General features: G+C 45.4%; 2 protein-coding genes across 2 annotated transcripts; one reads left to right on the top strand and one right to left on the bottom strand.

Annotated features, from left to right (window-relative positions):
- Positions 1-355: 355 nt before the first annotated feature.
- On the bottom strand, positions 356-1,858 carry AO090023000539 (alpha-hydroxy acid oxidase; the record flags this gene model as incomplete). The annotated part of the gene is made up of 8 exons (XM_023235646.1): positions 356-434; positions 480-556; positions 611-864; positions 923-1,150; positions 1,210-1,456; positions 1,505-1,607; positions 1,669-1,702; positions 1,774-1,858. 8 exons carry the CDS (start codon positions 1,856-1,858, stop codon positions 356-358), a joined length of 1,107 nt encoding a protein of 368 aa, XP_023090649.1.
- Positions 1,859-7,837: 5,979 nt separating this feature from the next.
- On the top strand, positions 7,838-10,228 carry AO090023000537 (gamma-glutamyltransferase family protein; the record flags this gene model as incomplete). Its single annotated transcript, XM_023235645.1, has 7 exons — positions 7,838-7,882; positions 7,956-8,282; positions 8,414-8,598; positions 8,654-9,233; positions 9,290-9,450; positions 9,512-9,645; positions 9,780-10,228. The coding sequence occupies 7 exons, from the start codon at positions 7,838-7,840 to the stop codon at positions 10,226-10,228; spliced, it is 1,881 nt and encodes a 626-aa protein (XP_023090648.1).
- Between the last annotated feature and the right edge of the window lie 1,920 nt (positions 10,229-12,148).

The following is a 12,148-nucleotide window of genomic DNA, read 5'->3' as shown; positions in this document are numbered from 1 at the left end:
CTTGTTTACTTTAATCATTCACCCGGGAGACCGGAGACTACAGTTGAATACTACCGAGAATCTCACTCACAGAATCATCGATGAAATGGCCCTGACTATCTAGGTCCGCATCTAACAACCATGTTCCATAGAGAGGTGACATCAATTTTGTAGGTCGTATGAGGTTGGACCTCTTGTTCTGGCGGTTTTTATTCTGTTGTCGAAATGCACTACATACTATACACGTTCAATAAAAGTGGCACTGAGCGTGAGCCCAACTAGGCTTCGGAATGTTTAAAATTTAAGAAACATGCAAGACAGCGCATAGGTCTTAGCAGCTTATATACTTGCCGCCTCATTCTGACAAAATCAGACATTACACAACAGCCCATTGGCGCCAATGACCGACACATGCGTTCTCGATATTTCCTTTAATGAAGCACAACTTGCTCACACTTAGCAATGAAGTGAGACGATCTTGGATTGAATGGATTACCTACCCTGCATGTGCCATAGTGTTGCGAAGCTCCTCCTCCAAAATTCTCACCGCTAGCTCAACTCCAGCCTGCCCGTCGTACTGTGGATACGTATTGATTAGACCAAGCCAAAAATTTTATTTATACCCACTTACAGCCAGACCCCATAAGGGGATTCTTCCAAGGAAGCAGATGTCGGCACCTAAGGCTAATGCACGGAATACATCAGCTCCTCGACGGATTCCACTGTCGAAACCAATTTTGATGCGACCCTTCGCCAATGGAGCACATTCAGCCAAGACGTCGATGGCTGCTGCAACACCGTCTAGCTGTCTGCCTCCGTGGCTTGAGATGACCAGGCCGTCCAGGCCGTAGTCAATTGCTTTCAGTACATCATATGGGCAAGAGACTGGTATATTTCAGTATTCTTCTAATTTCCCATTGAAATGTATAGATGTTCCACTTACTGCCTTTCACCCATACTTCTAAACTGGTGTTAGCTTTAACCCATGGGATAACCTCATCCCATCTTTTACCCGGATCGTGACCAGACTTGTCACTCGATCTGTCCGAATTGTCCGACAGGTTGGGGTAGGAAAGGTGTGGGGGGAGCTGTAAGCTTTTTCTTTTCTTCCTCAGGCGATTTGCCGTAACTGGAGCATCTACAGTGATAAAAATAGCTTTGTAACCAGATTCTATTGAGGGAAGTAGTAGAATTATTAGAAAGGCCGGCTTTATCATATGGAGGGAATACTCTCACTTTCAGCTCGTTTCATCCAATCCAGTGTTCTACTTCGATCCCTGGGGAAGATCGGCTGGAACGCGTATGGGTTCTGGCCCTCTTTGCGCTCAGAGATGACATCTTCCAATGATACCGTTGAGAATGTTGATAAGACCATTGGGATGTTCAGTTGGGTTGCTGCTCGAGATGTCGCCGCTTCACCGTCAGGATGTGCAAGGCACTGTATACATGTTGGCGCAAATCCTATCGGCAAGGAGACCTGGATCTGTTAATTAGACTCCTAAACAGATGGAAAGATATAGTTTGCCTTTTCGCCAAGAAATGTTGTTGAGGTATCAATATTGGACACGTCGCAAAGAATACGGGGTCGAATCTTGAAGCGATCAAAGGCTGTCTCATTCTCACTCATGCTAAGACTATATGTTAGCAGGAATTGTTTGCCACACACCTGCGGATGGCTCTTGTACGTACGTGACCATATCCCCGGCTCCCTCATTGTAGTACTCTGGTTATTTCGCTTGTCATGAGCAACAGTTGGAAGTGAAATTTCCACTTTCTGAATCTAAGCTTTCTTACCTTCAACATCCTTTTGTAGGTTGGACGACGCTGCTGCGCGTAACTCGTTGATTGTGAGTATTTCTGTTGGACTTGAAGACTCCATATTGGTACTTGTAAAATCCGACAGTTGAGCCAGGAACCTGAATAATAGCAGTGTGCTAACAGGTATAAGAAGCCTATTTCAAGGTTGCCCATCCATACAAATGTTTATTCTATGCCGGGGGGGGGGGGGGGGGGGTTTGTTCTGCATCGTGCGATTTCTGCTGTTTCAATCAACACTGTAAGAGAAGGATTAGCGGTGAGACTTGGTCCCACATATACCTGAGCTTCCCTTATTTTTCATGCATAAGTGGGTTTATTTGGTGTCGACTCATTACCTACAATCTGCATGAATCTATGGATGGAGCGGTACTAGACGGACTACGGCCCTGTACAGTTGGCAATGGCGATCATCGGGGACCAAACATATATTCTAAACGCAACTAAAAGCAAATAACATACAGTACACTCGGGATATACGTCCAACTTAGGATAGTATCCTCTTGATGTATTTGGGTGTCTTTTAAATCCCGAAGATGGGGCATTGATATTGTGTAGACCTCGCTACGGGTCGGGCTTGCGCCAGCAGGCCACACCCCCTAAAGTATATTTTCCTATAAAATTCTGGTCTTAGTATTCAAAAACCTCATAATTCTGAAGAGTAGATGCAAAATGCCCTAGGATCACATATATAAGTTACCGCCGTTAGAACTATTCCCACCCCCTCCCACCAAGGAAAAGGCTCGTCCCGAGTCTTATATCGTACTTTAGGTTGTGAGTGAAGGAAAATCGGCCTTTAAGCTATCGCTTCAAGCTTGAAGAACAAGAGAAGTACAGCACGGAGAAGCATCCAACTATCAAAACTACAACGGTCTTTATTTTTCTACCTATCATGGACTTGAAATGATAATTTTGTACTAGATAACAACTAGCTGGGAATTTTGATGGACCCTTCGCAGTTCGCACAGAAACAAAGATGGCTATATGAGCTTCTGGGTGTGTCCCTTCAATTTGTGCATCGCAAATCTGTCTAACACAAGTTTGAAGATTCACGACAACGGCATATTTGGGCAAGGTACCCTGCAGCTCCCCAGGTCTTCTAGGAAACCTTCGCATTGCCGACAGCTTTCATGAGCCCGGATCCACAAATACAATTACTTTGTCCATCCTGTCCGAAGGCCGTTGACCTCCCCTATGACCTGGAACTCTGTCATCGCCAGGAGAAGCTATATTCCGCCAATATCGCGCCCCTCAAACACGGCATACCTGCCCTGAAACAGCAACAATGAGGGAGGGGATCGGGAACATGGCACACACCGATTTGGGGACGTTCATTGCGACTGCTACAGCCCGGACTGTCTGGATAGGAGTGGTCGTATTGTGAATGTGGGCGAATCGCTACGCTGGAGTATTCTCTGTTTCACGAAGTGAGTCTGGATTCGAACATGGCACGATGTTGACTGGCCGCAAGGGACACCTCGGGTCGATTCTCTAACATACATTTCTATGTTTCCATTCGTGATTGCAGGATATGTGCAATCGATAATTACTGGTGGCACATAGCGTGAAGAATTTCCGATTAATGCAAGAGCCCGTACCAGCTTGGAAGCAGTATCATGGCACTCAATAAAAATGAATTCTTACGTGGTAGCTGAATATTAAGTGGTTCCATATGGTGTTAGACTTTCAGTATAATTTGTACTCTCATCCCACCCATTCAATGGTCCAAGAGCATCATTATTCACAGCACTAGTAGATGGCGTTAAGTAGGCCGCCTGGCCCATATCGATTGTTTGAAAAGGGGTGTGTAAAATTGGCATGCTACTTCCCAATAGACCGTTCGCAGGGACACCCGAATCTGCCGCTATGGAACGGCAGGCATAGGCACTGGCATAGTGATCGGTGGAGCGATAGTTCACGGGGTATTCCATTTCCATTTCTATTCCCATTTCCACTCCCCGTGAGGGGCAATCAATAGTGTACAGATTAGCAATCAGCGACTCGGGTGGAGTGGGTGTTTGGGCCGAGTGTACGGTGAGGATATGACTCGATAATTCGCTTAAACTAGGCATCGAACGCGGTGATTTGCAAGAGCCCTGGGGCGTGTCTCCTGGATAAGACAATCAGGATCATACTATATCGTTCCGGTGATTATAGTCCTTACCGGGTGCTTCCCTGCGCTCCCTGCATGTCATATCTCTCAATGTCACTGCAATGTGGTTACCCAACTCTGTAAGTTCATATTGTGTCACAAGGCTTTCGATCCCCCGGCTTTTCAAGTCATTGGCAACTTCGTGCATTCGCTTCTTCGTGCATCTTGATGTGTATGCGGAATGAGGCACGTCTAAAGGAAGTGCAATCAGATAGCCCAAGTCGGTTATACCTCTTTTGAATTGGCCGGCCCACTCATGATATTTGCAACCTTGATCAACCCAGTTCAAGCTCTTATTCGCTGCCTGTTGGTCACGAAACCGCTGGGGGAACTTCTCACAGAGCTTCTTCGCCAGGTTAGTGCGCATATCCCGGATCCAGTAGGTGCCGGTATGGTACCCAGCCTCGACAACATGCTGGTAGATGTTGTAGCACTCGAACCTATGGTAGATCTTCATTCGGTCGCGTAGATCAGCATTGTCAACTTTCGCAGCTATTGCGGCCTCCCAGCCTTGCCCCGTGGGGAGCACTGCTCTGGATTTTCCAATTTCCCGTAAGAATACTCCGCGGTCTGTCCGACAGCTTTCCAAAAGTAGTTTCATACTTGGTGAAAGACTGGGCGTACGAAAAAAAGAATCATCATCTGTCACGCCCTGAAGAGGTGTCGTTGCTCTTGTAGTCAGCGATGGAGTGGCTGTGGTCGTATCGACGTTCGAGCTTGGCATGCACTGGCTACTATTACGAGGATATCCTGGATTTGGGATTCCCATGAATAAATCTTTCTGAAAAACGTCTCCTTCGGAAACTGAAGAGACAACCTGCTGGTGCTCATATGACTCTTGTTGGTGGTCGCCGTCAGCGGTCGAAGTCGCAGAAGGCCGACAGTGTCGAACACGGAGTTGCGATGGCTGCGCAGATGCTGCCCCGGTGGCCACGACTGCAAGCCCATTGTTTTGGTTCGTAGTTGAAGGATTACTCGGTGTAGCAATGGTCGGGTTCTAGGTATCGGTTCGAGGCTGAGTTAGCGTGAAGTGATCGCGCAATTATATGCTTGCAAATCGATCGGTTGATTGAAAGTAGGAACCTCACATGTTCGACCTGGAGCAAGAACAAGCTAAATAGGCGGTGGAGAGCTGAGACGTCGCTCGCAGAAAGACACTCCTTCCATCTCATTATCTGGTCCGCCGAGATAATGGTTTCGTTTGCCCGGTAGAGCTGGGCGAGTTGGGTAAGCAATTCTGGCAGCATTGGTCCGGCCTGATCGTAACAGTCTAGGTGCACCCAGAATCTCGGTCAGCACCGTCATCTGTTAAATCGATTGCGACACACGCTCAGACCCTCAAGAGTGACGCTGTACACCGTTGACGTGCAGGTTGGTGCAAGACGGACGTGGCTCTATCTTCCTATTGAAATTTAGCGCGTACATTGGCTTATTCTCGTAAAATTGTTCAAAATTACCGATCACGCCGATCATCCCAGATCAGTACATTCTGGGTCTAGTATCTGCTAATATCCAGATATCTAAACTACTGATTCTCTTAATTTTCATATCTCGAATATTATAAAGCGGTACCAGGCGTCACACCGCTACTATGTCGACCTAAGTCAAATCCCGATAATCATTGGGCCATCCCGTTGGCTCGCAGTGCATTTCTACACTACCGGCTGGTACGGTCCATGAGAGAATGGAGACTATTCTGGCCACCTATTATACGCGTGGGTCGAAAGCTTTCTCTCGGAAATCCAAATTCCCCTAGGATATCAAGGAAGTTACAGAAACCCTTTGTGCTGAATATAAGATAATTACAAGGAACAGATAGTGATTAAATTCCTAAAATAACCCTTTAGTTACGGCCCATCCCGGCGGCCCGTGATTATATCTCCGTAGCCAGGGTCAATTTGTGGGCCCTGAGGAATGGTGGCTTTTAGTCTGATTAAATCGGCTTCAAAGAGATTATAAGTAAGCCTAGGTCTTTCTGATCCAAAACGCAATAATTAATAGACTCCAGCATTGTATTAAAACTTCATTACCGATTTTCTCAAGACCAGTTCCGGGGTCGCTTAAGATAAATAATCAATGTCCAACTTTCACGGCACCTTAGGCTCAACTTAGTTTTTCGGTATTAGTAAAGGTTGAACCCTTTTGTAACGGCGGTTGCCTTATCCTCAAGCGTTACATTCTTCTATTGGGTCCTGAACATCCTCGATCTCCCTAGTACTTTACATCTCGTTGGCCTCCAGCACCCCGAAGGCGTACAGCTGAAGGACGCTTACAATTACGTCTTGCGATTATATGGAAAAACAGGAGAAACTGAAAAATAACCTTGAAGATGGAATAAGAACATATCAGTTTTACTTTTGAATCATCCCTATTCCATTTAGATATCCCAAGGTGGGTTCTACATAGAGTGGTTATTGGATTAGGTTTTGAATAGACCAACCCGAAGTGCGGATGTGCAAAGGTGTCACTTGAGATTAGTGTAACTAGAACATACCTCAGCCCTATTGAGGGTGTGTCTTGCGTTTAAAGGCTAGTAAATACGTCAGGTTTGGGTCCAGATGGGGTTTTACTGGAGTCTACCTACGCACCAGAAGTTGAACCCATACCCATATACAGATCGTGTATTTCATGAATCCGTATGGAACAGTTTCGTTGTTTTGTTACTCTCGTATCTTACCAGGAAGGATGAGTGGGGGGAGTCTCCACGAATGAAGTTGCATGCCGGCAGCTACCCAGCCAGCCACCCTTTTCCCCTCACCACCTCATGGTCTGGAATCTTTGATAGACATGTATCCTAGAAGGGAGCGATCTGCGTTGACTGAGGAATTGCAGGCCTTCCAGGTGCCGAATCAAAAGCCGAGCGGGGATTGCTGGGATTCTGCTGGGAATCGACGCATATATGTGTTATCACATAGTAGTAGTAGTTGCGAAAACAATGAGAAAGATTATGAAAAGTTTATAGTTAAAAGCCTAGAGAACACAGGACAACACTCTATCTATGTCTTTCATCCTAAGGGGTGGTATAGTACATATCAAGATTCAAGAGGTTACTAGGCAGATGTAGCCGGCATCACGTTCTACTCTATTGTGCCTGAATGTGTGAATGTATGGTAGATTTTACAATGATAGCACGGTCCTTAATAGACCTGTATCATTAGCTAAACACACATACATCTAGTCAGGATCCGAGCGCGACATCCCCACTTATGCGTGAATCTGTCAAAATTTCACAGCAACGTGGGCCTGAAGCTCCCGATCGGCGAATCATGATTGCTGAAAGACTAAGACCGGTGACACATTCAATCCATTTTAGCCTGCTGTGAAGCTGTCTCAGATCGAATGGCTATCCGTGTTGATGACTGTACGGGATATCTTGCCTCGGGTGCATAGACAATGCGGTGGCCGTCGGAGCTGGCTTTTCAATAGTGTATAGTAGACTACATATCTAATCCCCTTCTAAGGATTCAGGGGACCTTTCCATAATAAATTAATGCTTCGAAAGAAGTCAGAATCAGTCTTCGGTCTCATTCGTATCTACAGTCTGTGTTTAGAAGTCCTGGCCTACGTATCCTTAGTCGACGGGTATTCTACCCCGATGCCCCGCATAGTAGATCTTGACAGAACCCTCATAAGCAATCAAGCGGTTTAAACTGCTTACAACAAGAGATTATATATATGTATATATATCTACTCCATTAGAAGAGTTTTAAAGTACATATTCTTTGCAACAGCAATGGTATGCTTTGTATGCAAGGGATTGAATACATGACAAGAAGCGGTGTAACAATTGAGGGCTTAAAATCATCACAGGTACATCTCGAGGATTGGTATTACACCTACCTCCCTTACTAGTAGCTACTTTCCTTGTCACCTAGCAATTCAAAATATATCATGTCACAACCCAGGCTTATCAGCAATCGAGATGTGGAAAACCAAGTATGGGAATTACTACCCCTTCCATTCCACTCATTTGCATTGAGATATTAACCCTCATATACTTCTGTTACAGTCTTCATTGAACCTGATATCTTCTAATTCAAAGACGAGCATCGCGCATCAGCACACCTCCCAGAAATATCGTCCACGCGTAACTGCCATCATACCAACATTAATAAAGCTCTGCTTTCTCGCTATTCTGTCGCTATTGTTGATCGTCAGTCATCCGCCCAACTCGAATACCTGGCCTTTCAATTCGTTCAAGCCAAATTTCGATAGTGACAGTGCGTCGCGTAGCAAATCTGCCCCCGGGAAGCTGGGGGCTGTTGCTAGTGAGAATTCTATCTGCTCTCAACATGGAGTGGATATATTGCGCAAGGGTGGTAATGCGGCAGATGCTGTGAGTGCAGGCCTGAGGGCTGGGAGAGAATTATTGGTGACCATTGCCGCTGATGCAATTGCGTAGTTAGTTGCGAGCGAGCTTTGTGTTGGTGTAATTGGTAAGAATACATCCGGTCAACCTTGTTAAAGAGCAGAAATGGCCAACAAAGAATAGCCATGTACCACAGTGGGATCGGCGGAGGTGGGATCATGCTAGTCAGGACACCGAACAGTAGCTACGAGGTGATCGATTTCAGAGAGACCGCTCCAGCTGCAGCGTTCAAGGATATGTATGAACATAACAAAAATGCCTCTGTGTATGGTGGACTGGCAAGGTAAGATATTCATAAGATTTCCCTCGATATGTGAACACGATTATAACTGTTCTAGCGGCGTACCAGGGGAGATTCGGGGACTTGAATACCTTCACAGCAAGTATGGCGTTCTTCCTTGGTCGACTGTCGTACAACCAGCGGTTCAAACAGCCCGTCGCGGGTTTCCTGTGGGAGAGGATCTTATCAGATATATGAATCATGCTGCTGGTTACGAGGACTTTTTCACCAAGAACCCTACATGGGCGATTGACTTCGCTCCAGGTGGGGCCCGGCTGAACCTGGGTGACACAATGACTCGACACCGATATGCGGATACTCTGGAAGCAATTGCGAAATATGGCCCCAGCGCGTTCTACTCGGGGCGTATCGCGGAGACTATGATCAACGCTCTACAGAATGAGAACGGTACAATGACGCTTGGAGATCTACAAAACTACACCGTGGCTATTCGGAATATCTCACAGATCGACTATCGTGGGTATAAGATCACAAGCACGTCGGCTCCTTCGAGCGGAGTTATCGCCTTGTATATTCTTAAAGTCCTAGAGACATATAAGGATCTCTTCCGGACGGAACAGTCTGTGAACCTAAGTACCCATCGCATAAATGAGGCGATCCGATTTGGATATGGCAGAGTAAGGCCCAGGATGGTGGATTCCTTTAGTGTGAAAAATCGCTGATAAAGTCTCAGAGAACCTATCTAGGTGATCCCTTGTTTACTGATGATATGGCTACATATGAATCGCAGACCCTCGTCCAATCTATGATCGACGCCACTCGATCTAAGATCTCAGATCACCGAACTCAGAATATATCAGCTTATGATCCAGCTGGGTTAGAATGTCTGGAGACGTAAGTTTGACATCATTCTATATTACTTTTGATAGTTGACTAAACTCGATCTTACTATCAGCCCTGGAACCTCACATATTGTAGCAGTTGACAATACTGGCCTTGCGATTTCTTCGACATCTACTATCAACCATGTCTTTGGCAGTTATGTTATGGTCCCAGAGACTGGTATCATCATGAACAATGAAATGAATGGTAAATTCTAATAAGCACCCTCAATTGCTGTCGGGGAGGCTCCATCGAATAGAGAGTTAGAGAAAAGGAAAACGAGAACAAAACAACAAAAACTGCCAGAAGTCCTTTTTGGTTAACTTTTGTCTTTTCTACAGACTTTTCTATCCCTGGATCATCGGATCTATTTGGATATATTCCCTCCGAGACAAATTACGTCTATCCTGGCAAACGTCCACTTTCCTCTATCACACCAGTGATAGTAGAACGATCCGATGGTACACTGGTCTTGATTACAGGATCCGCAGGTGGCAGTCGTATCATTACTGCCACTGTCCAAAATGTTATCCATTCTATTGACGAAGGACTCTCAGCTGCCGACGCACTGGCCAAACCGCGGCTGCATGACCAGCTGGTGCCAAACCAGGTCACCTTCGAGTACAACTATGACAACGATACAGTTGCCTTCATGAAAAGTCTTGGCCATAACGTTTCTTGGGTTGCGCCTGGACAGAGTAATGCTCAACTAGTTAGAGTGTTGCCCAATGGGACATTTGATGCTGCCGGTGAGCCGAGGCAGGTCAATTCGGCTGGATACTCAATATAGTATAATTATATAGAGCAGGTTAGGACGGCATAATAATGGCACATACTATAGTATGCTTACGATGCATAGACCATATATAAAAAGAGACGTCCTGTCAATTGCATTTTCCACATACTGCGACGGGAGTTCCTGTACGGGAGAAGTGTAGTGAAGCTAATAAATAATCAGCTTTGCTTTGTTATTGATACTTTTTTCGTATCTGGATTTCAAACCCACTCAAGCTAGTGATTCACGGTTTGTTGGTATGGGCTTTAAGTCATTAGAAGTCTTCTGTATTTGTCTTGAATAGTATCTTCTTCCATATGGGCTCTAGGGATCTAGCCATTTCTCTGCTATAAGAGATTGCGCCTTTCTTTAGCCTTATCACGTGTGGCGAAAAAGTCGTATGACCTATAGCTAGATATTAATTGCCAGCCTGAAGATACAGAGGCAGTCATTTCGCAGAGATAATACAGATATATGCAGTGAATGCGCCGGTTTTACTAGGGTTGTGAGACAAATAGTCTCCTTAAAATTTTACCACTTTCAAGTAAATAGGCCCTCGGATGAGCTACAAGGTCTATTTTCAACTAAGAAAGCCCTGGCTCTCAAGGCTAGATTAAACAAAGACACAATTTTTTGCGCCATTAATACTAAAAGACTGACAAGAAATGAACCTGCTAGGCAATGAACGACATTACTCTAGATAATCAGCTAGGGTCCGAAATGATAGGAGAAGAATACATACAGTTCGTAGAAAAGCGCAGGAACGTCTTTCCACAGGGGCAGCCCAGCTCGATAAATAGATACGACGGCCCCCGTAGCGACAACTATTACTAAGGGACGTAATAGTACAAGCCAGATAAATCTTAGTGTTGCAGAAACGATTCGCCTGTCTAGTCAGTGGGTAATGCCTCGGGTAAAGCAATGGGTCATGGTCTTACAAAATTGTGGTAACCATGTTGATTCACAATTCCGACTTAAGATTCAAACAAGTCTGTTCTGGAATTACAGGCAAAGAGGTCGCATCTTATAAGATGGCTAGAAGCAAGAGGACTGAGGTTAAAGATGGTATGAAGCCAGTGCGGGTGTTGTTATAGAGCGCTTTCTACCCAAAGGGACGGCCTAATTGTGCTTCAGCTGTCATCTAGCGCCTTTTTAGATGGAATTCGGTGGAAATGGGATTGACTTGGAGGACAAACGTATTGATTGGGATAATACTGGTCATGCAAGATAGAGTAAGCATTTGTCGAGCAATTGAATAATTAGGCCGAGGGACAAATTGTGGTTGCCTGCTGGGTTACGCTGAAGTCGCCCTTTATTCCGAGGTTCCGCCAAACCACGTCAGTGCATCCACGGGAAACTACAAATTACTTGCTCTGTTGTATTTGAAAACTTGATTAGCTATTTATGGTGCATATTACCCGGTTTTGCAAGTGGAGGGCTCTCATCCGTCAGCCTTATAAGGCGGAACCCTAGTAACGTAGAACGAGTGCACCAACTTTTCCAATATTCCCACTCCTTGTAGGTGTACCCAACTTGATAATAAAACCGAACGGTTACGTGAAAGCCTTTATTGTCTGATATCTTTCTGACTTGGAGAATTCAACATCGTATGCAGGCTCTGACCCCGGTCGCAAAAGAGAATCAGGCAACAGGATAAAGCTAGAAAAACAAGCAAAAGTCAAGAACGCGGGATGATCCACTCTTTGAGTACCTTGTAGGTGGCCTAATGCGTATTCAGCATCTAATATCTGGTTCACCTATCGGAAGATGCCGATGCCGTCTGCCTGCGCCAGAATGTCCTGGGAAAGTTCTGTGAGCGAGATTTATAGAACTCGTTGTTTAGGGGTTACGGCCTGCTGCTCTTGTTATTAGTATCCATTGGTCATGCATCGAACTGCTTTTCTCTTTATTTACCAGTAGAATAGGTGTGCATTG

Source organism: Aspergillus oryzae, chromosome 3 (genome assembly GCF_000184455.2).
Source record: "Aspergillus oryzae RIB40 DNA, chromosome 3".
Lineage (NCBI taxonomy): Eukaryota > Fungi > Ascomycota > Eurotiomycetes > Eurotiales > Aspergillaceae > Aspergillus > Aspergillus oryzae.
This window is presented reverse-complemented; position numbering and strand designations above follow the sequence as displayed.